This window comes from Eriocheir sinensis, chromosome 9 (genome assembly GCF_024679095.1).
Source record: "Eriocheir sinensis breed Jianghai 21 chromosome 9, ASM2467909v1, whole genome shotgun sequence".
NCBI classification, from domain to species: domain Eukaryota; kingdom Metazoa; phylum Arthropoda; class Malacostraca; order Decapoda; family Varunidae; genus Eriocheir; species Eriocheir sinensis.
The window spans coordinates 19,310,783-19,333,857 of record NC_066517.1 but is presented as its reverse complement, the minus strand read 5'-3'; the positions used below and the strand labels follow the sequence as shown (position 1 = coordinate 19,333,857).

At 40.8% G+C, this 23,075-nt stretch overlaps 1 protein-coding gene across 3 annotated transcripts in view; it reads left to right on the top strand.

Moving 5' to 3' along the window:
- LOC126996089 (sushi, von Willebrand factor type A, EGF and pentraxin domain-containing protein 1-like) overlaps window positions 1-22,770 on the top strand; it is a 54,197-nt gene extending 31,427 nt beyond the window's left edge. Inside the window, exons 28-52 of one of the 3 annotated variants that reach the window (XM_050856184.1) lie at window positions 102-211; window positions 588-760; window positions 3,869-4,083; window positions 4,700-4,895; window positions 5,323-5,496; window positions 5,806-6,010; window positions 6,456-6,654; window positions 7,462-10,838; window positions 11,523-11,634; window positions 12,194-12,379; window positions 12,652-12,805; window positions 13,373-13,540; window positions 13,979-14,208; window positions 14,656-14,848; window positions 15,309-15,528; window positions 15,956-16,166; window positions 16,493-16,643; window positions 16,772-16,945; window positions 17,391-17,576; window positions 17,907-18,005; window positions 18,763-18,933; window positions 19,302-19,397; window positions 20,531-20,626; window positions 21,341-21,434; window positions 21,602-22,770. In XM_050856184.1, the coding sequence (XP_050712141.1) occupies window positions 102-211; window positions 588-760; window positions 3,869-4,083; window positions 4,700-4,895; window positions 5,323-5,496; window positions 5,806-6,010; window positions 6,456-6,654; window positions 7,462-10,838; window positions 11,523-11,634; window positions 12,194-12,379; window positions 12,652-12,805; window positions 13,373-13,540; window positions 13,979-14,208; window positions 14,656-14,848; window positions 15,309-15,528; window positions 15,956-16,166; window positions 16,493-16,643; window positions 16,772-16,945; window positions 17,391-17,576; window positions 17,907-18,005; window positions 18,763-18,933; window positions 19,302-19,397; window positions 20,531-20,626; window positions 21,341-21,434; window positions 21,602-21,716 (7,305 nt within the window). In that variant the 3' untranslated portion in view covers window positions 21,717-22,770. The remainder of the gene's footprint in view (window positions 1-101; window positions 212-587; window positions 761-3,868; window positions 4,084-4,699; window positions 4,896-5,322; window positions 5,497-5,805; window positions 6,011-6,455; window positions 6,655-7,461; window positions 10,839-11,522; window positions 11,635-12,193; window positions 12,380-12,651; window positions 12,806-13,372; window positions 13,541-13,978; window positions 14,209-14,655; window positions 14,849-15,308; window positions 15,529-15,955; window positions 16,167-16,492; window positions 16,644-16,771; window positions 16,946-17,390; window positions 17,577-17,906; window positions 18,006-18,762; window positions 18,934-19,301; window positions 19,398-20,530; window positions 20,627-21,340; window positions 21,435-21,601) is intronic. The other 2 variants (XM_050856186.1, XM_050856185.1) reach the window with 2 other exon arrangements.
- Window positions 22,771-23,075: the final 305 nt, after the last annotated feature.

Sequence of the window (23,075 nt, the reverse complement as noted above, 5' to 3'; positions counted from 1 at the left end):
GCAATAGAATCTAATTTGAGGCTTTGATTTTTATACCTGCTAAATATTTGTAATGTTAGTCATGAATTGGATTGATAGTAAAGCCATCTCTCCCTCTCCAGGTCTCCCTGTGTCTGTGGATGAAGACTGATGATGTCAACAATTACGGCACACCCTTCAGCTACGCCACCGACACACACGACAATGCTCTCACCCTCACAGATTACAGCGGGTAAGTAGAGGCAGAGAAATCTGGGCTGGGGCCTTCAAAGCATTCTTCTCAGTGTTGAAATTTTAAAGATATGATGTTGTATCCATGTTTGTTGTTGCTGTTTTCAAAAGAATATTGCAGGAATTCTTATTGGGTATATTCACTAATTCTTATCAACCATTTCATTTATTACTTATGTTAGGAAAAAAACACAAGAAAACTGAGCAAAACTGTAAATATGAATAAATGTCAAAATAAAGTTTGATAGTCTAAATTTATATTGAGGATATATTTAAGGTTTATATTATTCTTCACCAATGACAGACATGAGTACTAATTGGAATGGTGGGTACAAATTGTCAGACATATCCTGTTCTAATGACACTTTGTGCCTCAGGTTTGTGGTTTATGTGAATGGAGAGAAGCAAGTAACTGATGTACGAACGAATGACGGCCTGTGGCACTTGGTGTGTGTTACCTGGGCCTCAGTGGATGGTGCCTGGGCCATATACCTTGATGGCCTCCAGAAGGACAGTGGCACTGGCCTGGCAAATGGCACTACCATTGAGGGTAAGGGAATTGCATTCACAATTTTTTCTCTTCTTTATTTAACTTATGATTTTATGGTTCCTTGTTTGGTTATGTTACAGGTCTTTTCAAACAAATGACAGAGAAACTATGTAGTGTGAAATTTTTTTTATGAAACAAGGCCCCACAAGTGATGACAGAAAGGGATTGTAATAGGAAATATAAGCAAAGGAAGAATCTGTTTTGTTAGAGTCTCATTCTTGATGTCAAACAGTGGTGAGTCCTCTGTCCTCTAAGGCAAAAGTGAGTGTGATTTTATCAAACCTAAGTGATTTTATGCTAATCAGAAGACTATAATAGTTTGTTGAAGGTAAGTTGATATTTTATTTATGAAGGAGTCAAGTGGCTTATTTTGTTACTAGTCAACCGGTTATTTTTTACACTTATCCTTTTATTTTTTAGCGTTGGTGGTGAAAAAATTGGTTTTGGTTGATCTCCAAGTTTGTTCTGGTTTTTACTTTCTTTACCATGTCATTAAAGTCTCCACTGCAAGATGTCACTAGAATCATTGATCATTCATGAAACCATTGACCATTCTAAATTTTTAAACATTGTTTTCAGTTTTCGAAGAGACATCAAGAAGCCTGAAGTAATGGTCTGTTAACTGAGGAAACCATTTAGTTTTTTAAAGGAATTCGACGATTTTTTTCCTCGAGGCTTACTTGGCCTGCTTAATATCAGAATGTCTTTGTAACCATAAATTTCTTTGTCTCCAAGTGCTGCCCTGACTGGGATTTGAACTAACTGCTGGAGTATTGAGTATTTATTTTACAATAAAAATCTTCTTAAAATTTTCTTTACCCTCTGTTTCGCATATTTGTGCCGGATGCTCTGCATCTTTATGTTGAGTTTGTGATTTTTGCTGATTTGATTTAAAAGATTGAGCGCACTGCATGAGTTTTGAGCATTAAACTTTGCTGCACTTTTTTATTTGAACGTTCCATTTGAGGGCTCCAACTATTACGACCCCAAAGTCCTGATTCTATATGAACGCTAGAAATTTTCTGAATTTCCTCTTCATCTTTTTACTTCTCAAATTTTTGTGTTTGCCCGAGTTGCCAATCTTTGTGGTCTATCAAATTTACTAATACGCCAATCTTTGTGTCCAACCATCGTTGATAGCAAATAATGAAATAATGGAGCACTAGCTGCCAATCTGGTGTAGCCTGTGACTGCGCTAATCTCAAGGATGAAGGCCGTCAATCACTACTCTGTTGTCTGTTGCTGCTCCAATTATGATCCACCATTGGTTTTGGTGTTGTCTATGTTGTTGCCATTTAATTTGTAAATATGTTTATCACTACTTTTTTATCAAAAATTTCAACTAACAAGATAGACTACGGTTTTGGTTTTGGTCAATACATTGAGAGTTCGTTAGCAAATGTTATAAGTAATAATAGATGATAGGCATAGATTTTGTTTGGAAGCCTTGTTGAGCAGGAGTCCCCATTTCGAGTAGTTTTCTGTTGTGGTCACAATTAATTTCTACAATTTACTCCAAGTAGTTAGACAAATTTGTTAGACTAATGGGCCTGTTATTACCTATTACTTTTAATTTTTCTTAAAAAAAAAATTAGTTGGCACTTCCTTTTTTTCAATCTGGACAATGCCTCTGTTATCGATTTTTAGAGTTGAAAAGGGTTTATTTCTTTAGTTGTTTCTTTGTTTCTTTCAGCAGAGTTGGATTTGCTTTATCAGGTCTTTACTTTTATTGTTTTAAGTGTTTTATAGGCTTTAAGGACTTTAAGTTTTTTTCAAGGGTTTTATTTCATGGACCAGGTTATATTTGCATTTGGTTTATTTTTATTGGGTATGGTGTGTTGGTTGTGGTGATTAAGTTGTTATTAAACATAGGGGGTAAAAGCATTTAATAGGTTTGTGCCTGTTTAATTAAGTGCTAAGTTATAGTGCTGTCCCTTTTTGTGTCAATTCGCTCTTTGATCGCCTTTCTGTTGTTCTGTTAACTGAAACTGGACTTTCATTTTTTTTTTCTATTTGTTGCATATTTTCTTATCCTTTTTCTTTTTTTCTTTTTTTTTGCTTTTTGCGCCTTGCATCTTTTATAAAGATGCTTGTTTCTCGGTTTTTGGCGTTTCTTGCTCTTTTCTTAGTTCTTTTTCTCTTTTTCTTTCTTTCTTTATGAGGATTAAAAACTTTGGCTTTTTTTAGTGTTAATTCCTTTATTAGTGTTAATTAAGTGTCCTGCTGGGTGAGTATGTGTCCTGCTGGGTGAGTAAGTGATTTTTAATTTTTGCCATCTCATCTGATGGTTACATATCTGTTTGTTTATCTATTAGTTGTTGCCGGATTTCTTTTATTGATTGGGCAAATTGGGCACCTTAACTTTATTTATGTTTGAGCCTTATGAGCTTCTAATGTCAACGCCACTTGAGAATGAAGGTGTTCTCCTACCGTGACATTACTGACTAGACATCTTTGGTGCTTGTAAGCCGGATAACAATGTCAAGGTCGTTTAGTTTATTTAGGTGTTTAGAAAAAAGATTTTTTTAGATAATTTTTTCTCTAGAAATTGATCATTCCATGGACTCACCTTTGGGACTCACGACCTGTGCCCAGTCGATATGGGGAGGTTAAAGTCTCCTAGTATCAAGTGTGCTGTTAAGTGACTGCCTTAATAACTGTGACTTAAGAAGATCGCCATCAATCCAAGTGATGGCCTGTAGGCCTGTAAGTGATAGATATATTTTTATTGACTTTTTGCAATGTTCATACAAACAAATGTTCATGTTTACTGTTTCTTGGTGTTTTTGTCGTAGGTTGTAAAGTATTTTTGACAAAAAGGGCGACACCACCCCCTCTACGGTTTACACGATCATTGTTGAAGAATCTGTAGCCATGTATGTATGAATTCATAGTGTATACAGATTTGAAGACTGTCCAGATTACTGTTAGGTAATGTGTAGGTATTTATGTATGCATGAAAAGAACAAGTAAGGAATTTAGAAAAGGAAGACCTACTTTTATTAGCTTGAAAATCCTCTGGAAAACCAACTTGAAGAATATTATTGAAAATAAATTTGTTTTTAGTTTGACCCTTTGTTTTTGACACAGTATGGTCTTTTCCCCTAGGCCATGGCATGCTGGTGGTGGGGCAGGAGCAGGACCATCGGGGTGGAGGGTACAGTCCCCAGGAGAGCTTTGTGGGCCAGGTGACGCTGGTCAATGTGTGGGCTGAACTGCTCCCTCCTGACCAGATCTTCCGCACCTTCACCCGCTGTGACCGATATATTGGGTCGCTGGTTGGGTGGCCAGACTTCCAATGGGGCATCAAGGGCCAGGTCGTGGTGAGTGCCAGTTTTTTTAATTTATTTATTTATTTATTTATTTTTATTTTATTTTTATTTTTTTGGTGCTGCCCATAGTGCCAGTAGACTCTTGAGGGTCCTGTTGGATGACCCCAGCCCATTAGTGGTGCAGACGAATTTGATTTACAGTGGCTGCCATGATATAAGACTTGCTGTTTGTGTGTCATGGGTGCCAGGCTCTGTGTCATGGCAGGTTGTCAGTGCTGCTGGGACGTGTAGACTGTTCTGCATTCTTTTTGCATTACTGCACAACCATTGAAGGAAAGAATCACCATGTCATGTCAGTGATGCTAAGCTGCTTAGACTTTTCTGTGCTTCTTTTGCATTGCTGTCTAGGGTATGTTTAATCTATACACACCTTTCCAATTCCAGTATCATTCCAGTATCCAATGTCAGGAAGAAAACTATGCAGGAAAGCTGAGCTGGGTTGCTGGAATATACAAAAGTCAAAGTAAAGACCGATAAACATGCTTTATTTTGACCATGGTTTATTTTTATATCTTCTCAGTTCTCCAAAGAAGTGTTCTTCAGTGTGTGAGTACTAATTGGTATGGGTCATATAAACTGACACACACACCCTGCACCTCTTTATCAGGCTCAAGTGTCTTCCTTCTGCCGTGGGTGTGGGGTGCCTCGAGTGCCTGAGGATGGCACTGTGAATGGACCAGGGACAGAGGCTGGAAACATCATCACAATCACCTGCAATGAAGGCTTCAAACAGTACCGTGGCAGCAGCGAGCGAACCTGCCTGGTGTACGGCAGCTGGTCAGGGGAGGAACCAGAGTGCAGGCGTAAGTTTGTGCATCTCACAGGATGTTTTCACACGTCTGACTTTTTGTGCAGAAAACATAGATTTGGAGAGGATTTGTTACTGAATGATTTATTTGACGGCATTATATTACTGGCTTAAAAGCCATGTAAAAAGTCACTTGAACCAAAATATCATCAGAACTTGAGGAGTTGGATTACCTTTTTCGTTATACAATTCTAGGTTCTAATGACCAAATAGAACCTTAGATTTTCAAAAAAGAGTCACTGATAGCTCAAAAATATTATTATCAGATACCTGATGTACTTTCCATGTTTCAAAATTTTAATTTGCCAGATTATAGCCTGCTGCTGCAGGTGATAAATCTGCAGACACTACAATAAATGGGTTGGTAAACATATAAAGCAATTCTCCTTTAGCACATTTAACATACTTATACCAATCTACAGGTGTGTCGTGCGGCTTCCCAGGACACTTGGTCAATGGGTATGTTGAGGGTCGGAGCTACAGTTATGGCGACACCATCATGTTCACCTGTAACCCCGGCTTTAAGCTTATAGGCGAGGAACAGAGTGTTTGTCAAGCAGATGGAAAGTGGAGCAACAAGATTCCCAAATGTGATGGTGAGGTATTTAGTAATCTGTATGCCTTACCTATTGTGTTATTCTCATGTAAAAGTAAAGTCTTTGAACAGTTTATGAAATCTAAGTTTACAGAGTTAACTTTCTGTTGATGCTACTGCTCTAGGGTCTTGAATTAATTCCTCAAACAAACTTTCTACAGTCTAAGGAGGTTCTACATTCACATGAGACTGACTGTATGATTTCCACAATTAGTCATTTGTAACATTTAGTTGTAATATAATTAACTGCAAATTGTATCATGATGAAATACATGCTGATGTTTGTTTATCACACTGTCCTTTTCTACAGTGATCAGGTGTCCCAACCTGAGCACAGGGCCACACACACAGGTCACCACCAGGCTGGCAGACTACATGCCAACTAATGAGATCAGGTTCCAGTGTGAGGAGGGCTACCAGATGGATGGACCCGCTTCTCTGACCTGTGGTGGGGATGGTGAGTGGGACGGCGACACCCCTCAGTGCCAGTCCAGTACCTGTGGGGAGCTGCCCAGGTAAGAGGCCCCAACAGTCTACCTGAGGCCAGTGTTTCTTAGATTTTTTCATCCTAGATGCTCCCAAGTTTAACTCCACTTTCAGCAACATTTGTTTTATTAATTTTACATTGAAATAAGAAAATAGGAGCACAGTGGGAATATTGCATTAATCCTCCTCTGCCTAAACCCTTCTCTTGCCCGCTCCTCTTAAGCAACTTGATAACTTTTTTGGCATCTCTTTCCTCTGGCATTTTTTGTCTCTTTCATGGAGCAACGCATTGTAGTCATATTTTTTTATGTCTGGATTTTCAGCCCTTGGTCTGTGCCCTAATACCCATCTAATATGGTCCCATGAAGTGTCATCAATATATAGGTTTGCAAGCAATAGGAAAACATGATATTATTTACATATGAATTATGTTTCTCAGTGAATGTAAATATTTATTATATCTCTTTGCGACAGCATATCCAATGGGTTCGTTGAGGGAGGTTCCCTTGTGCGGCCCGGGGAGCAGGTGGTGCTAAAGTGTGAGGTGGGCTACAAGCTGAGAGGTGAGCCACTAATTACTTGCCAAGAGGACTTCACCTGGTCCCGCCCGCTGCCTCGGTGTACCAAGCCAAAGTGCCCCAAGCCACCAGCCGTAGAGAATGGGGTTGTGAAGGTAAGCTGGTGAAATATAAATCATGCAAGTGTAGAAACATTATGGGTGGAGATGGTTTGGGAAAAGAAAAAATATACAAAGTGCCATTTACAGGCCACATAAGATTATAGGGGGGGTTGCCTCTAGTACCACTTGTTGGCAGAAGAAATATAAAACAGATATGAAAGAAAGCCAGTAGCATTAACTGCAAACTACTTGCTAATGCATTGAACCCCTTCAATACGGCGATGCCGACATCGGCGTCACCATCGGCGTCACTATATGGAAAGGGTTAATCCTCTTCTGAACCTCTTAATCCTCTTCCATTTCCTCTTCATCCTCTTCTAAACCTTTTAAGAGGAAATGGAAGAGGATTAAGAGGATTAAGAGGTTTAGAAGAGGATTAAGAGGTTTAGAAGAGGATTAATCCTCTTCCATTTCCTCTTAACCCTTTCTATACTATGACGCTGACGTCTGTGTCACGTATGGAAAAGGTCAATTAGTACAACTATAAGCAACTGCTCAACAAGCAACTACGTAACAACAATCAGTTGGTTAGCTGGTATGTGTAAACAAAGGATATGGAGCATGGGCAGTCACATAACGTCCAGGTCATGTAGTGTCCTATTCCTCAAAATGTAACATCAGAATAATAGTTCCTACTTGTTGCAGCAGTTGCTAATGTGATTTTATATTCATTAATACTTTTTGCTTTGATGATTTATGCATAACTACAAACTGAAGAATGCTAACTTAATGGAGGTTTACTGTATATTGATTTTTCTTTGATTCAGCCATACAAGTAATACAGATCCAACTTCATTTCAGGTTCGTGCCTCATTGACCGCTGATGGGAGGACTAGTCAGGCAGCCGTGTACAAATGTGACCGAGGCTATGTGTTGGTGGGGGCCAAGAGCCTCATGTGTGGTGAGGATGAGCAGTGGGAAGGTTCATGGTCTTTGTGCTTGCCTCCACCTTGCCCAGCCCCAGAAGTGCCTCCTCATGCTTCATTGGGAGAGAGGGACGTGTGGCGTGTTGGAGATGTGGCTGAATACCAGTGTGAGAAAGGCTTCAAGGTCTATGGTAATCCCTCTCGTGCCTGCATCAGCAATGGAGTTGATGGGGAATGGGAAGGAAGTGTCCCAGAGTGTCGGGTCGTCAAGTGCCCTGGAGCAGCCAAGCCTCGGAACGGGGTTGTGTACGTGGTCTACCGTCCCCCCCCAACATCCATTGTCTTCCCTCAGTCGCATACCTTCCCCCTACTTGAAGTTGACTCAGAGGTTGTTGTACCAAGAAATAAGAGGGAGGCCAGGCCTTTAGACTTCCCAAGTATTGGCTATGAAGATTTTAGTGATCCATTTGACAGTGAGTTTTCACAGTCAGCTGGCCCTGAGGTTGATTACTATGGTCAGTCTCATGGTGATTATTTTGAGCAGTCTCCAGGTGATGGATCAGAAATATTTGGTCAGTCCTCAAATGGATTTGACGAGTTTGGTCAGTCCTCAAATGGATTTGACGAGTTTGGTCAGTCCTCAAATGGAAGTGAAATATTTGGTCAGTCCTCAAATGGCTTTGATGATTTTAGTCAGTCCTCAAATGGCTTTGATGATTTTAGTCAGTCATCTAATGGTTTTGATGACTTTAGTCAGACATCTAATGGTTTTGATGACTTTGGACAAGGCCAGGTGGTTGAGGTTCTAGAGGACAACCTCTATGATGTCGTGGTTGAATATGACTGTCAGCCTGGCCATAAGCTCATTGGTGCCCACCGTCGCCGCTGCACTGAGACAGGCGAGTGGGATGCCCCAGCACCAATCTGTTATGAGGATTACTGCTCTACGCTGCCTGCAGTACCCAACAGTCATATAGTTTACACTGGCTCAGGAATAAACAGTCGAGCTGAGTATGTGTGTAACGAAGGCTATACCCTTGTGGATGGTGATTTTGAACTTTTGTGCCAAGCTAACAAGGCATGGCTAGGAGTTGTGCCATCCTGCCAGATAGTAAACTGTGGCCAGCCTCCAGATGTTGGCAATGGGACTGTGGAGGTAACAGAAACAACGTATGGCTCCTTGGCAACATACGATTGCTTCTTTGGCTTTGTGCTTGAGGGGAGTGCTGAGCGACGCTGCAGTGCTGATGGCTTGTGGGATGGGATTCATCCACGATGTGTAGCAGTGACGTGTACTGTGCCACCACTCATTGTCAATGGATACATAGCTTATGAGGGAAACATGTACGTTAACTCTCAGATTGAATACGAGTGTCAGGAATGCTACAAGCTAAATGGCACTCAATATAGAACTTGCACTGTTGATGGCACCTGGACCTTAGAGGAGCCTGCTTGCAACCTTATCTACTGTGACCCCTTGCCAAACAGCATACCTAATGGCCGTGTGATTGGCAGTGACAACTCCTGTGGCTCCCTGGTGGAGTACGAATGTTCTGCAGGGTATGAACTGCGTGGCAGCCAAAAGGCGACTTGTTTGGATAATGAGAAATGGAGCTCCCCAACCCCAACTTGTGAGAGGGTGAGCTGTGGGGCACCTCCCCCCCTGTATGGTGGCAGACCTGTTGGGGTGTCATTCCTCTTTACCGACAAAATCACCTACGAGTGTGACGAGGGACATGTATTAAGAGGAGGGAGCGTCCGAGTCTGTCAGGATAATGCCACCTGGTCAGGCTCAGCCCCACGCTGTGACATCGTTAACTGTACCACTTTGGAGTCACCAGCAAACGGAGTGGTTACCATGACTGGACGATCCTTTGGATCATATGCTAATGTGCTGTGCAATCCTGGCTTCCGTGCTGTAAGAGAGACAACATTCATGTGTGGTGCAACAGGACACTGGGACAAGGAACTGCCACAGTGTGTCCAGATAATGTGTCCTCCTGCATCCAGACCTCCATATGCTACGTACAACTCCAGTGAGTCACACTTTGCTGCATTCACAACATTGCATTACGAGTGTGAGGAGGGCTACACTGCTTCCTCCCAGACTACATACTTGACTTGCAGTAGCATTGGAGAGTGGGTTGGAGGGGTTATAGAGTGTCAACCAGTCAGTTGTGGGGACCCTGGTACCCTGCCTCATGGGTACATCAATGGTACCAACTTCACCTTTGGTAACCAGGTCCATTTCTCATGCTGGGATGGTTACAAGCTCCTAGGGGCACCTACAGCTAAGTGCCTTGCAGATGGAAGTTGGAGCAACTATGTCACTTCATGTCTCAAGATAACATGTCCAGAACCAGATCAGATCATGTTTGGAAGTCTGGTTGCAGATAGCCAGGACATTTCATATGGTACTTCCCTGACATACCAGTGTGATGCAGGCTACATCTTACAAGGCCACTCTAACCTTAAATGTGGTGCTGATGGGCAGTGGATGGGAGCCTCCCCAACCTGCCAGCCAGTCACCTGCCCTGAGCCTCCAGAGCCCTTGAATTCAATGAGGACAGGAGACACATATGAGTACAGCCACAATGTAACATACACCTGCTATGAGGGCTACTACTTGGTTGGAGAAGGCACTCAGGAGTGCCAGGCTGATGGGACCTGGTCCAGCCAGACTCCCATCTGTGAAGTGATTACCTGTCCAGAAATACCTGATATTCCTCATGGTAACTGGACCAGGAAGAGCTTTACTGAATTCCTATTCAAGACTGAGCCATTGACACAAGCAGTGGTAGGTAAAGCAGCACACAAAGTTAAAAAAGGACATGGAAGGAGAAGGGAACTTTCCCGCATCCAAACCCTCTTGCCAAGTCAAGTTGAAGAGGGGCTGATATTTGAGTATGGCGAAGAAGTGGAGTTCAGATGTGACAATGGCTACTCCATGGCTTCCAGTGGACTACTGAGGTGTACAGAAGATGGGTGGAGTGACTCCATTCCTCAGTGCCACCCAATATCCTGTCCCATTCCCATCAATATTCGCCAAGGGACCATCACCGGCGATGACTTTTCTTTTGGAGCAACCATCAATTATGAGTGTAATGAAGGCTACGAACTCTTTGGGGTGGCTTCTCGCACCTGTCAGGAGAGCAAGGAGTGGACAGACATTGAGCCGTACTGCAGGATTATAGAATGTCCAAGACCTGCGCCTCTGGTCAACGGACAGATGGTTGGTGAGAGTGTCAAGTACCAGTCAGTCCTGAGCTACATGTGTGACCCGGGCTTCAGGCTGGAGGGAGTGCACAGCAGGTGAGAATGTTGTCTCTGGGGTGCACTGGGCTGTGTTCACCAGTTTGTATCCACTTTCCAAATCGGCATTTATATCAGGAAATATGCTCATCTCGAGAGTTGTGCTGAATCTTTCATTTTCACACTTGAACTCGGTATCTCAATGTAGTTTTTTTCCTTGATATGATTGTTGATTGAAAGAGTGCATATAATTTCACAAGCATACCAAAAGGGGAACTTGTAATGGTCAGGTAGTTTTATTCTTTCCTTCCTTAGATTTATGTTGATAATATATTAACTGAAGTAGTAATTAGATGTTAACTGTAGTATGGATTTTTGGGTATTACTGAATTATCCTCTTCATATTTCACCCATTTTTTTTCTGTTGGCAGCTTCTGTTGTGTCCCTTTATGGTTCTGAATCCTCATGAATGCCTTGTTGCTTCAGCCCAGTGAGAAATCCCCTACTTTGGGTAATTCCAGGATATGTGGATGCATTATTGGAGACTGCATCCCAACTCATTACTTCTCCAATGGCTCTGCCCCTACAACCCTGAAAAAAAAACTTCTATTACAGTGGAGTTAGGTTATTATTTGGTGGAGCTTGCTTACCATCCCTTTGATTATGTTAGGCAGTCAGGGATTTTTAATAGGTTCCTTCTCTCTAGAGTTACCTTGTTTTCATGGCAGCATCTCCTTCCTGCAGGACGTGCCAGAGTAATGGGTACTGGACAGACGAGCAGCCCATGTGTGTGGAGCTGTTTTGTGACATGCCTGCAGAGGTACCCCATGGCATCAGAGACATAGGCTCCCTGAAGGTAAGGTGTGATACTTGTGAACTGCTGAAATTTGATTCTAAAACTACCAGAAATATTTCAGTCATGTTACATATGTGAAGTTCATTGAGTCATTATTGTCACTCATTTGCTTGTGTCCCATAGAAATGCATGTGCACTCTTTTTTTTTTTTTTTTTTTTTTTTTTTTTGTATGTGTGTGTGTGTGTGTATGAATGAATAGCTTCAGTCAATTACGATAGTCATTGCACACTGACCCAAAAGCCCCGCCCCCTCTTCCATAAATAAGGGAGCTGATTGGTTAGATGAAATGTAGTTGAGTTAGGAGGGAGGGAGTGGGACTTAGAGACCAATTTAGTGTACAAAGACTATGTAGTACCTTTATTTTTTGTTTGTGCAACTTCTCATGTTTCTAAAGTCCAGTACACAAGCTCTGACTACAGATTTGGGGCACAGTGTAGTACTTACATGTTGAGTGTTACCTTAAGGAGGAAATAGTTTCAGTTTATTGCCACTCACTTTACTTCTAATCACCCCAAATTGCTTATGTTTCTGAAGTCTAATAACACAAACTTGCTGCAGGTTGGGGGCACTGTGCGGTACTCATGTGTTGAGGGCTACCGCATGGAAGGAGCAGCTGTCCTTAACTGTGTGCAAGAGAGACATTGGGACACCTCACCACCTCGTTGCGTTCAGATTGACTGTGGTCCACCACCCTCAGGAGACAACGTGGTGGTGGAGGGCAACAGCACCACTTATGGATCCCAGGTGTGGCTCTAGTGTGGTAAAGGGAAGGTTGGCACACAGGAGTATGTTTGCATGTTTGTACACACCATTCCATTTATCAGTATTTATATCATGCAAAAGCTGCTCAGGAAAATTGTGCCAAAAAATAGCTTTGAATTACTGTCAAAATAAAAAATGTATATCAATACTCATTTTGGTAGCAGTACTTTATTTTTCTATCTCGGAGTGTTGTAAACATGCCCCACCTACCAATACCTGAAACTATAAATATCCTTGAACTTCTTCCTCTGTAGGTGACCTTCCAGTGTGAGCGAGGATACCATCTAGATGGGCCTGAATGGAGCACCTGTGTACAGTCTGGGCAGTGGACTGCACGAGCACCTCTGTGTGAGCTCACCCTGTGCTCCGACCCTGCCTCTCCCCAACATGGATACATAGTGCAGAAAGGCAAGTGTCGTGTATCAGCATATAAGGCTATTATGCCATTGTAGGATTAATGACACTGCAGTGCTTCTCTTCTATCTACCTTTCTTTAGTTGCAATTTGACTTGTATTCATCAATGATTTACCAGGTGATAACCAGGCAGTTTAGTTGATTGGAAGCTGGGTTGTTTTTATTGGCCTTTAGTACACATGAGTCACAACAGTAAGGCTTCCATAACAGTCTTGCTTCCACCATCAGCATTATCATCATCATCATCACTTTCATCACCATTGCCATCACCATCACAGCCTCTACAGGGGTTCAGGAGAGGCTCAAGAAACAATAATTTTTTTTTTATTTATATGTCGGAGCAAAGAGTCCTGTAAGATGTATCACACTGAATATTCACAGATTACTGAAGAACTTCTGATCATTTATGCTATAGATTCATACTTTTAATATTTTAGCAATATCATTAACACGCCATGTTAAATATATCTGTAAAAAATTTTGAAAGACGTTATTATGAACCATTTGATAATACACTAGAGTCTACTGATGTTGCTTTTACTATTGCTATCTTGATGCAGAAGAGACCATTGTGGAAGAGGAGGATGAGAATGAAGTGCAAGATGAAGTAGAGGTCTTTGAGTTCCTTCCACAAACTCAAAAGTTGAAGAAGAGCAAGAAAAAGGGGAAAAAGGGCAAAAAAGGCCACAAGAAGAACAGGGAAGTGTTGAGTCGAGTGGTTGAAAAAAGTAAGTCGTATGATTAATATTACCTACTCTGTCCACTGTTTCCACTGTAAGGTTTTCCAATCTAAATTTCTAATATCATGAACATTACTTCCAGAGTTTTTATACAATTTGTTGCGAGTTGGAATCATGCACACGAATATTTAGAGTTGAATAAGCAAGTGGGCCTTATTGTTTATTCTTTATTTTACCCTTCAGCTGCCTCCACAACTGTAAAAAAATCATATATTGTCTCAAAAGTTTCCTCTACATGATTATAAGAATGTCTTTCTGCCAATTTGTTGAATCAGTAAGTCACATGGTTTATGGTTTTCTTTCATATAATTTTCATTCTCCATTTCACTGAGTCTGGAAAGTAGGGCTGAGCCATTAGTGAACTTACTCTAGATTAGTGAACATACCGAATGAAGCAGAATGACTGATGAGGTCTTATCCCACCAGTTTATCGAGTAGATGATGAGGTCACGTGGGCCTGTGATGAGGGGTATGAAGCCAGAGGTTCGACCAAGGCTGCATGTACTGAGTCGGGAACATGGTCAAACGAGCCTGTACGCTGCCGAAGAGTGTCCTGCAGCCCTCCCAGCTACCCTGACAATGCAATTGTTGATGTCACAGAGTTTCTCTATGGAAGCACTGCCAACTACTCATGTCGTGAGGGTTATGCCATGGAAGTAAGGACTCATTGCTGCTGTGCTCTCTTCCTCTCTCCCTCCAGATGTATACTCATCATTTGTTCCTTGTGCTTTGTTGTACTCTCATCTGCAGTTATGATCTTTCTCTTTCTGTTTGGTTTGGTATTTTTCCATATTTGATAGGGTAACATTTTTTTTGTCACAAGCATGTCTTCCATTTCTGAGGAGACTTTTCACCTGGGGGCAGGTGTGTTGAGGTGTGAAGCCAAACTAAAAGATGTATTTTTATATATCAGGTGGAAACTTGTTTGGTAGTTTTTGGAGGAATAATGAGCATGAAGACATTGGTGAAAATATATTTTAATAATATATCTTTGCTTCTTCCTTTGTCTTCTTTTACCCTTTTTTTTATTATTTGCTTTGCCTGTGGTATGTCGTCTTTCCTGTAAGAATCTAATCCATTTCTGACAAAACAACCTTCTCCAGGGAACAGGTGTGTTGAGGTGTGAGGCTGACGGTTCCTGGAGCTCTGAGCCACCCACCTGCCGTCCAGTGGAGTGTGGGCCGCCCTCTGTCCTGCCCTTTAGCATCACACACTTTGTGGTGGCAGAGCATGGAGTGAAGTACGGCTATGCCTCTACCGTCTCATATTCATGTGTGGAAGGTTATGAGCTTCAAGGTATAGAATAATTGGTGGTTTGTCTCAAAAAATAAATATATTTTTCATTATTTTTTTATTTGTATTATTTAGAAATGATTTCATGGCTCAAGTTCTATTTTTCTTCAGTATAGTTTTGTGCATATTCTCATGATTTTACTAATTATTCTGGACTCAAGTTCGTTCATTAAGGAAAGCAGACAAAATAATGATGTAAAGAGGAGGAGAAGGATAAATGAAAAATATATATGTATAAGCTAAGCACAGTAATTTTCCTAATGATAAAAATTAAGAGTAAAGTAAATTTATGACTATGGCAAATTAGACAGGACACAATAATAGGCATCTCAGTGACAAAGACATTAAACTGAGTACAGTACAATGATTCTCCTAATAGCAAACGTAAATTAAAGTGAGCACAACAACTCTTCCAATGACAAAGATAAATTATACTGAACACAGGAATTCCTTTCACTTGCAGGAGGTGAGTATCGGGTGTGTGAGGCTGATGGGACGTGGCATGGAGACTCCTATACCTGTGTGGAGTCACTGTGTAGTGAGCCTCCTCCCTTGCTGAACGGTGAGGCACTCATTGACAAGACCGTGCGACCCCAGAGAGCCACCTTCTCCTGCAACCATGGCTACAGCTTGACTGGAGATGAGATGGTCACCTGCAGTTTAGGTCACTGGCTGGACTACAAGTAAGTGCTTCAATGACTGAGTGTATGACCATAACTGTAGGATCTGTTTATTAAGTAATGAAATGCAACATACTGAGGTGGCATGGTCATCTAAAGAAGGTGAGAGGGAGTGAAAGGACAAATAACTGATATGAATAAGTTAGATGTAGTGAACACAAGAGTATGGTGACTTGTAGAATTAGAGGAAGAGAGAATTGTAGCAGTAAGATTCTAGAACTGGGTCTAGTTCAAAACATAGAACAAGAGAAAGTTATCTGTGGATGGTAATGGATTAGCAAGATGGGTATGTGGGATTCCTCACAGGATAATTAAAAAATTATAGAAAGGGAGGATGAAAGAATTGGATTCCATTTCTAGGGCTACTTTAAAATTTAAACATTAATTAAGAAAATATTGTACTAAGATGATAATGAATTGTCCTGTGCAGCACTACCTGTGATCCAGTCAACTGCTTTGAGCCAGCAGTGCCAGCCTACGGGAAAATAACAGCCAAACACTTCAGTCTGGGCAGCATCGCCAACTACTCCTGCATGTACGGCTACATGCTGGTGGGCAACCCGTCAGTGGAGTGTGATGTGGATGCCACCTGGAAGGGCGACATCCCTGTGTGTCTGCCAGTTGACTGTGGCTCCCTTGAGGTAACTTGTGAACTGTCCCTCATCTGTGGATTAGAGCACTGTCTTGGGGGTGTCTGGAATGTGTTTGAAACATTTTCCTCAATGTTTGTCCTTTGAAAAGTTAAATTGGGAGTAAAGTAGCTGTTGCTAAGCATTTTTGAAAGGTAATCAAAAACTCTTGAGTTTGTTGTTGTAGTTTTTAATATTTTTTTTTAAAGTTGAAAATTCAATATATATTTTCAACAAGCTTTGTAGCTTTGTAGCTGTAGACTGATAAAGTAGATTATTAGATATTAGATTTTTGCTGTTATATTGTATGAATCATTTGCCCCAACCTGTTTCTCAAGGCACCTACAAATGGGAAGCTGGAGAGCCATTACACTGTGCTGCACTCAAGGGCACGATACAGCTGTGATCCTGGATACCAACTCTTTGGGGAAAAAGTCAGAACCTGTACAACAAATGCCACATGGAGTGGGAATGATCCTCAGTGTTTCAGTGAGTGTCATGTATGGCTGTAGTAATATTAGTGTTTATGGGAGCTATAACCTCAGCAACTAAAGTTAAACTTACTAGTAGTGGATTCATTTAGCAGTAATACACTACTGTTTGTTGTCTCTTTTCAGGGAAGGACTGTGGGGAAATGAAGGCTCCCAAGTATGGGTTTGCCATGGGTGTTGGGACCCAGTATGGAGACCAGGTCAAGTTCAGGTGTGAGGAGGGATATATACTGCATGGAGAGCCCCACATCACATGCCAAGCCTCTGGAGAGTGGTCGTCCATCACTCCAACCTGCCAGGGTGAGTGTGTCAGCATTGGTGACAGTGTTGTACTAGGAGGTATTTGTTACTTTAAAAAAACATGAGAAATGGGTCTTCTTGGGAAAAGCCATGAGGGATTGTAATAGATGATAGATGTAACAACAGCCTCCACCCGGGGCAGACTCAATCCTGTGACCAGGAGGATAGAAAGGCCAATGCTTTAACAGTGTACTAAAGAGATGTCCCCTCAGACCCTGAATTCATTTTGGTAACACTTGCTTTTATAGTTGTGGTGTGGTTGCCACCCTCCCACCCAACACTTTCCATTATTTCTGTTTTAGTAATTTCTTACATTTCTATCTTTAATTTTCCATTTACTCTTGCTTCTTTAGCTATGAATTATGACCTACCTTTCTCTATTTCTGTTTCACTAAGAGCCTCTATTTTCTGTCCCTGATTTTCCTTGTAACCCTTGCTTCTGCAGCTGTTAAGTGTGGCCCACCCCCCTCACCACCCAAGACAGCCAGCCTGCCCCCTGCCCTCACCTCCAACAGGGTGTATCAAGACCAGGTTTACTACACCTGCCAAGATGGGTTCATCATGCGTGGTGACCTGAGTTCAGTGTGCCTGGAAACTGGCCAGTGGTCCAGTGTCAGGGGACAGTGCTCAAGTGAGAAGAGTTAATTTAGTCATTTTACTTGGATCCTTATCTTTGGTGTGTTTCATCTGTTTGTCTTACTGCCTGTCACTAAGAGGGACTATCAAGACATCTCTAGAACAAAAATTTTAATATTCTTTTTGGCATCTACTGTTAACATAATTTTTTGTAAACATTATTTTTGTCCCACTCTTGGTCTAATTCCTTTACAAAAAAACAAAAACACATACTACTCGTACTCCGTATCTTCCAGAAATAACAAAATCTGAAGTGATGTGTGTTTAAGAGCCATACAAACTTATAGTCATGTACAAGCTTATTGAAACTGTTTGCCTTTATCAGGACTGTCATGTGGACGGCCAAGAGTCAACACAAATGGTGCAGTGATTATCGGAAGGTCATTTTACTACAAGGACAGAGTGAGGTACCGCTGTCCACCCGGTAAGGCTGCCCTCAACACTATCCTGTTTTTTCTTATATGGCTTGGCTTCTTTACTGCTCAGCTTTTTTGTACAGCCATGCTTTAGTGCACCTGGCTTTGTTCTACCTAGCTTTTGCACAACCAGTATTATAATTGTACCTTTTTTTACAGCCTAAGTCTATTTTGCAACCTGCCGTTTTTGCACGTCCCTGTCTCTTTTGTACGGCCTGTCTTTCTCATACAACCTTTCTCTTAAAGCTTTTATTTTATTTTATATAGTCTGGCTTTTTATAGTTTGCCTTTTTTATCCAGCCTAATTTTTGCTACCTTGCATTTTTTGCACAACCCAGCTGCTTTTTCACAGGCTGGCTCTTTTAACTGCTCAGTTTTTCTTTGCACAACCAGACATTTCTGCAGCTTTATTCCATTTGTATTTTTATTTAGTTTGACTTTTTTGATATTTTGGCTTTTTTTGTGCTGCTTGGCTTTTCAGCTCATGTAAGAGACCATTTAAAAAGTTAAGAGGAAAAAGTAGATATAAAGACCAAATATGTGGTATTAATATGGCATTTATTGATCAGCTGGTTCATTCATTGATTGATAGTATGATTTATATATGGCAAAGTCCTTTTACATATGATATACAATTTACCAAGGATGACACATTCAAATAAATAGAAACACTTATTTCCTCTCTGAATTTCTCAAAGATATTAAGTTTTGTCATGCACTCTAACATAATGTGTGTATAGCCAATTTTTCTTTCTCTTTGTTCAGGCACAATCACCAACGGGTCATCAGTACTGACCTGCCTGAGTGACGGGTCATGGTCAGGACTGCCAGACTGTGTATCCAACTGTGGCCGCCGCTGCCTGCATGGGGGTGTCTGCCTGACCAACCATGTGTGTTCTTGTCCTCCAGGCTATGTTGGGGACCATTGCCAGCACGGTATGTTGTCTATCTCACAACACTCCTGTTGCCATATTGCCCTGTTCAATGTCAGAGCATCTACATTCTTTTGGCATCCTCACATTTTAGATGTTTACTATTTACTGTTGTACCATTCCTGCTATAGGGTCAGATATACTTGTACCTTGTGTTCAGTCATTCTAGGTATTTTATGTAGTTTTTCATCTTTGAATTGTTTGAATTTCTTGCAAACTCTTCCTTGTATCTTGGGGCTTCAAGGTTGCCTGTTTTTACAACTCATTTGTACATACAAAGCAACACAGCAACATGAAGAATGTATTAAGTGACACACATGAGGTATGTATTAAGTGACACATGAGGTGAGTGACATGCCCTCCCGCAAACAGCTCTCTGTACCCCCTCGTGTCTGAATGGCGGCACCTGCGTTGCGCCGTACAAGTGCAGCTGCCAAGAAGGCTACACTGGCACTCGTTGCCAGACCCGTGAGTCACACAGTGTGATGGAGAATGCCATTGTCTTGTTTGTCTGGGGGCAGTGATCTGCTGACCACACTGCATCCTCAGACATCCTTGTAGTGTTGCAAATAATAAGTGTTGTTATTGCTGGTGATGCCACTCATGATACTTCTCATTAATTCCTCACAAACAGACACAAATTTAAAGGTTAATCACTGATGTTTAAATGATATTAATCATCATCAAAGTAAATTGTATTGGCATTAAGATTAAAGACTTACGTAAATCCCAAATCACCATCTTTTATCTCTATATGAAGTACGGAAGTAGTCAAAGTTTCATGTCAATTCAAACTTGAGGGAAAATAGTTTTGTGTGATTAACCTTTAAAATGTATATATGTATTTAACATTACATCTGAACTCACTGTTATGAACATTATATTAATACAGAATATCTCTCTCTTCATAGTAGTGTTATGGCACCTGAAGTATTCAGTTTTTAGGTATGCAGATGCAGCTTAGTGGTATAATCTTACAATCATTCCAGAGGCCTTATATTCAAGTTCTCTGGTAGCTGATAATCTAGAAAATTCAGGTCAAAAAACAACCTTTCTCTTACCCAGTCACCCCAAGAGTCAAGGTGATGCATGTCCTCACCATGTCTTGCCCCCTCCCCACCACTACCTCACTGTTCAATAATTTGTCTAAAAAAAATCTAATGAACTGTTGTTGAGTGTCAGGAATGTGTTTGGAGATTTCAAGAATCTGTTTTTTCCTTTAGAATGTTACATGCATTGTTGTGTTTGCAGTACTACTTACATTATCATAGGTTTTAGGATCATTACCTCTATATTTTTTTACCAAAGTTTTAAAGTGATTAAAAATCAGCAACTTGATATGTATTTCAGTAGTAGGGAATATTCCCTGGTCTGAATGTATGCCATGTGTCTAACCACATTCATCTAACAGAGCTCCCTAACCAATTTTGTTGTCATGCCATTGTTTTGTTCTCAGCCTCACCACCAGCCATCCTTGACTGCCCAAGCTCCACAGCCTAGCTGCTCCTGTTCCCCATGCTGCCCCTAGCACCCTTTAATTTTTTCTCGATCAAGCGCTTATCCATCGCTCGCATTAACCACTCACCAATGCTCATTGACAGCTCTTTGTCTGCTGCCGTGCCTGCATGGCGGTGTCTGCACCGGGCCTCATCGCTGCACCTGCCTCCCGGGGTACTCTGGATCCCGTTGTCAAACGCGTGAGTCTTGGTGGGGCCGTCCTGTGACCCGCCAGTGTTGTCTTTTGTCTCATGTCAATGTCAAATTGTCTCCTGTACTTAGTGTTCCCACTCTTACACATGAAATTGACATGACTTTATACATTTCCCACATCACCAAGACTTTCCAATTTAAGCTTTGCTTTAATCATAACTAAGTGGTTTGCAAAATTATGTTACTTACCGTATGCTTTTTTGACAGAAATTCACTGTAGAATTACATTTATCTATTCTAGAAAATATTGAATAATAGATTCATAGTTTTATAAATGTCAGTATCTATATTAAGTTTTGTCAGATTTTCATATTATATCCTTTTACCTTTTAGTGTAATTTTGTTATTGATATACTTTTTTTCAAGCAGGTAGCTACAGGCACAAGGAGTAATAATAAGTTAAGAAAAGTACAGTTTACACTGTGTCTATCAATTAATGTGACAAATGAAGGTTACTTGGAAGCTGGGATTAATTACCAATTGAGGTGAATTGATCACCCTTAAACACTGCACTCCAAGAAAGAATACTGTCAGCATGAGGTGCTTTGTATGCATGTACAGTTATAATGAAAAATTCCCTAACATTTTCTGAAACTTAATTTTAATTTCATAAAAAGAATGAAAATGTAAGTATTACAGTAGTAGGTGATAGGGAAGGGGATTTCCATATCAACAGAAACATTACACTGGCCTTGTTTCAGCGGTGTGTGAGGGAGGCTGTGGCCATGGCAGCAGGTGTATTGGCCCCAATGTGTGTCACTGTATCGATGGACGCATTGCTGCATCCTGCACTGAGTGAGTCTTCACCTCGAGTAACCTTAACTTATGGGTGACACAAACGTGTGGGCAGTAATGAAACAGGAGTAAATGGGATGAACTTTCTTAGTGTGTAATAAACTGTGGAAACATTTATGATTTGCTGATTGCATCTTAGTTAATACTGTTTGCTTTTTTTTTAACAGTGAATATGAGTATGACTACAGCTACTATGGAGGTTATGACTACGGACTGGAACAGGAGAGCACTGTCCTAGAGGGGCCGGATGTGGAAGATGTGAACTACATCACAGCGGCCTAGCATGGATCATTGTCACTGGCCAGAGACTTGGTCAGAGAGAGAGGAAGGCCTTTATTTATTTATCAGTACTAGAACAGATAGGCCAAGGGTAAAATCACAGCCCTTTTATGCCTGAGTAGTACAAGGATGCAGAAATGTTTGAAGTATTCAGTATGATGAGTGATTACTGATCATTTTATTGGAGAGCTCTAAACCCCAGGTAGCTTTTCAAGAAATGTGCCTTATGTGTGCCATCTTGAATAGACCTGGAGTTTGTGGCAAGCATAAGGGAAGATTGTTTGTGTTAGTCTCAGTTCTAAGACTTCTGTTCCCCACAGCAAGAACATAGACCTCTCTCTTGTTCGGGGCATAGCCAAGGTCTTCCAATTTTGTGATTAGTGAGGTGAACACGAGCATTGCAATATTCTACAAAATAAATTTGATTCAGGAAAGCAGTCTGATTGGTATATATATATATATATATATATATATATATATATATATATATATATATATATATATATATATATATATATATATATATATATATATATATATATATATATATATATATAAATTAAAATTTGAAAATGATTCTTTTAAGATTTATGGAACTGTGTAAATAAAGATATCAGCATTGTTGCTCATAGTAAAGTTCATTATTCATGAGCTATGGAAATAGAAAGAGAAAACTATATTTCTTATTAGAAGCATTATAAAGAACAGTAAAAAGACTATATGTTAGTACACTCACAAAAGTTTGCTATTAATGCTACTATAGAAGGTCCTTGCTAGCCAAACTGGAGGTTTGTCAAACATTTTTAAGAAGTTGTATCTCACATCATAATTTATTTGTTTGTTTTCTTTGTTTTCAAATCATATGACTAATTTGTGAAATGGTGTCCTTTTCAGAAACATAGATTGTGTTGATGATAAGCAATAATAAAATCTTGTATATAGTCTTTACCGTGTAGCAAAACATGTATAGTGAAGAGTAATGGTTAGTTTTACCAGAGAATAGCTCAGAGATGTGGTTTTTATAATGAACCAGAATTTATAAGTACAAAATGTTGAAGTTTTTTTTCTTATTTAGTCCTTGATGACACCTCACTGATAGCTCAGTCAGTGAAGCACTGCGCTGCCAGGCTTCACGGCCTGACAGGCAGAGGTTCAAGCCCCACTCAGGCCGTTTTTTTTTTTCTGCTGACTATGAGTGGTAACTGTCCCCACTTGAGCAAGGGGGATGGTGTGTGTGAGATCCTGCCAGTACCCAGAGATCGACTGATGAGCCTTGCAGTTGCTCTAATCAGGAGGGTATACTTGCTGGCGACGCGATTCCAACTCATGATCAGGCCGTTGTGACACACACGCACACACACA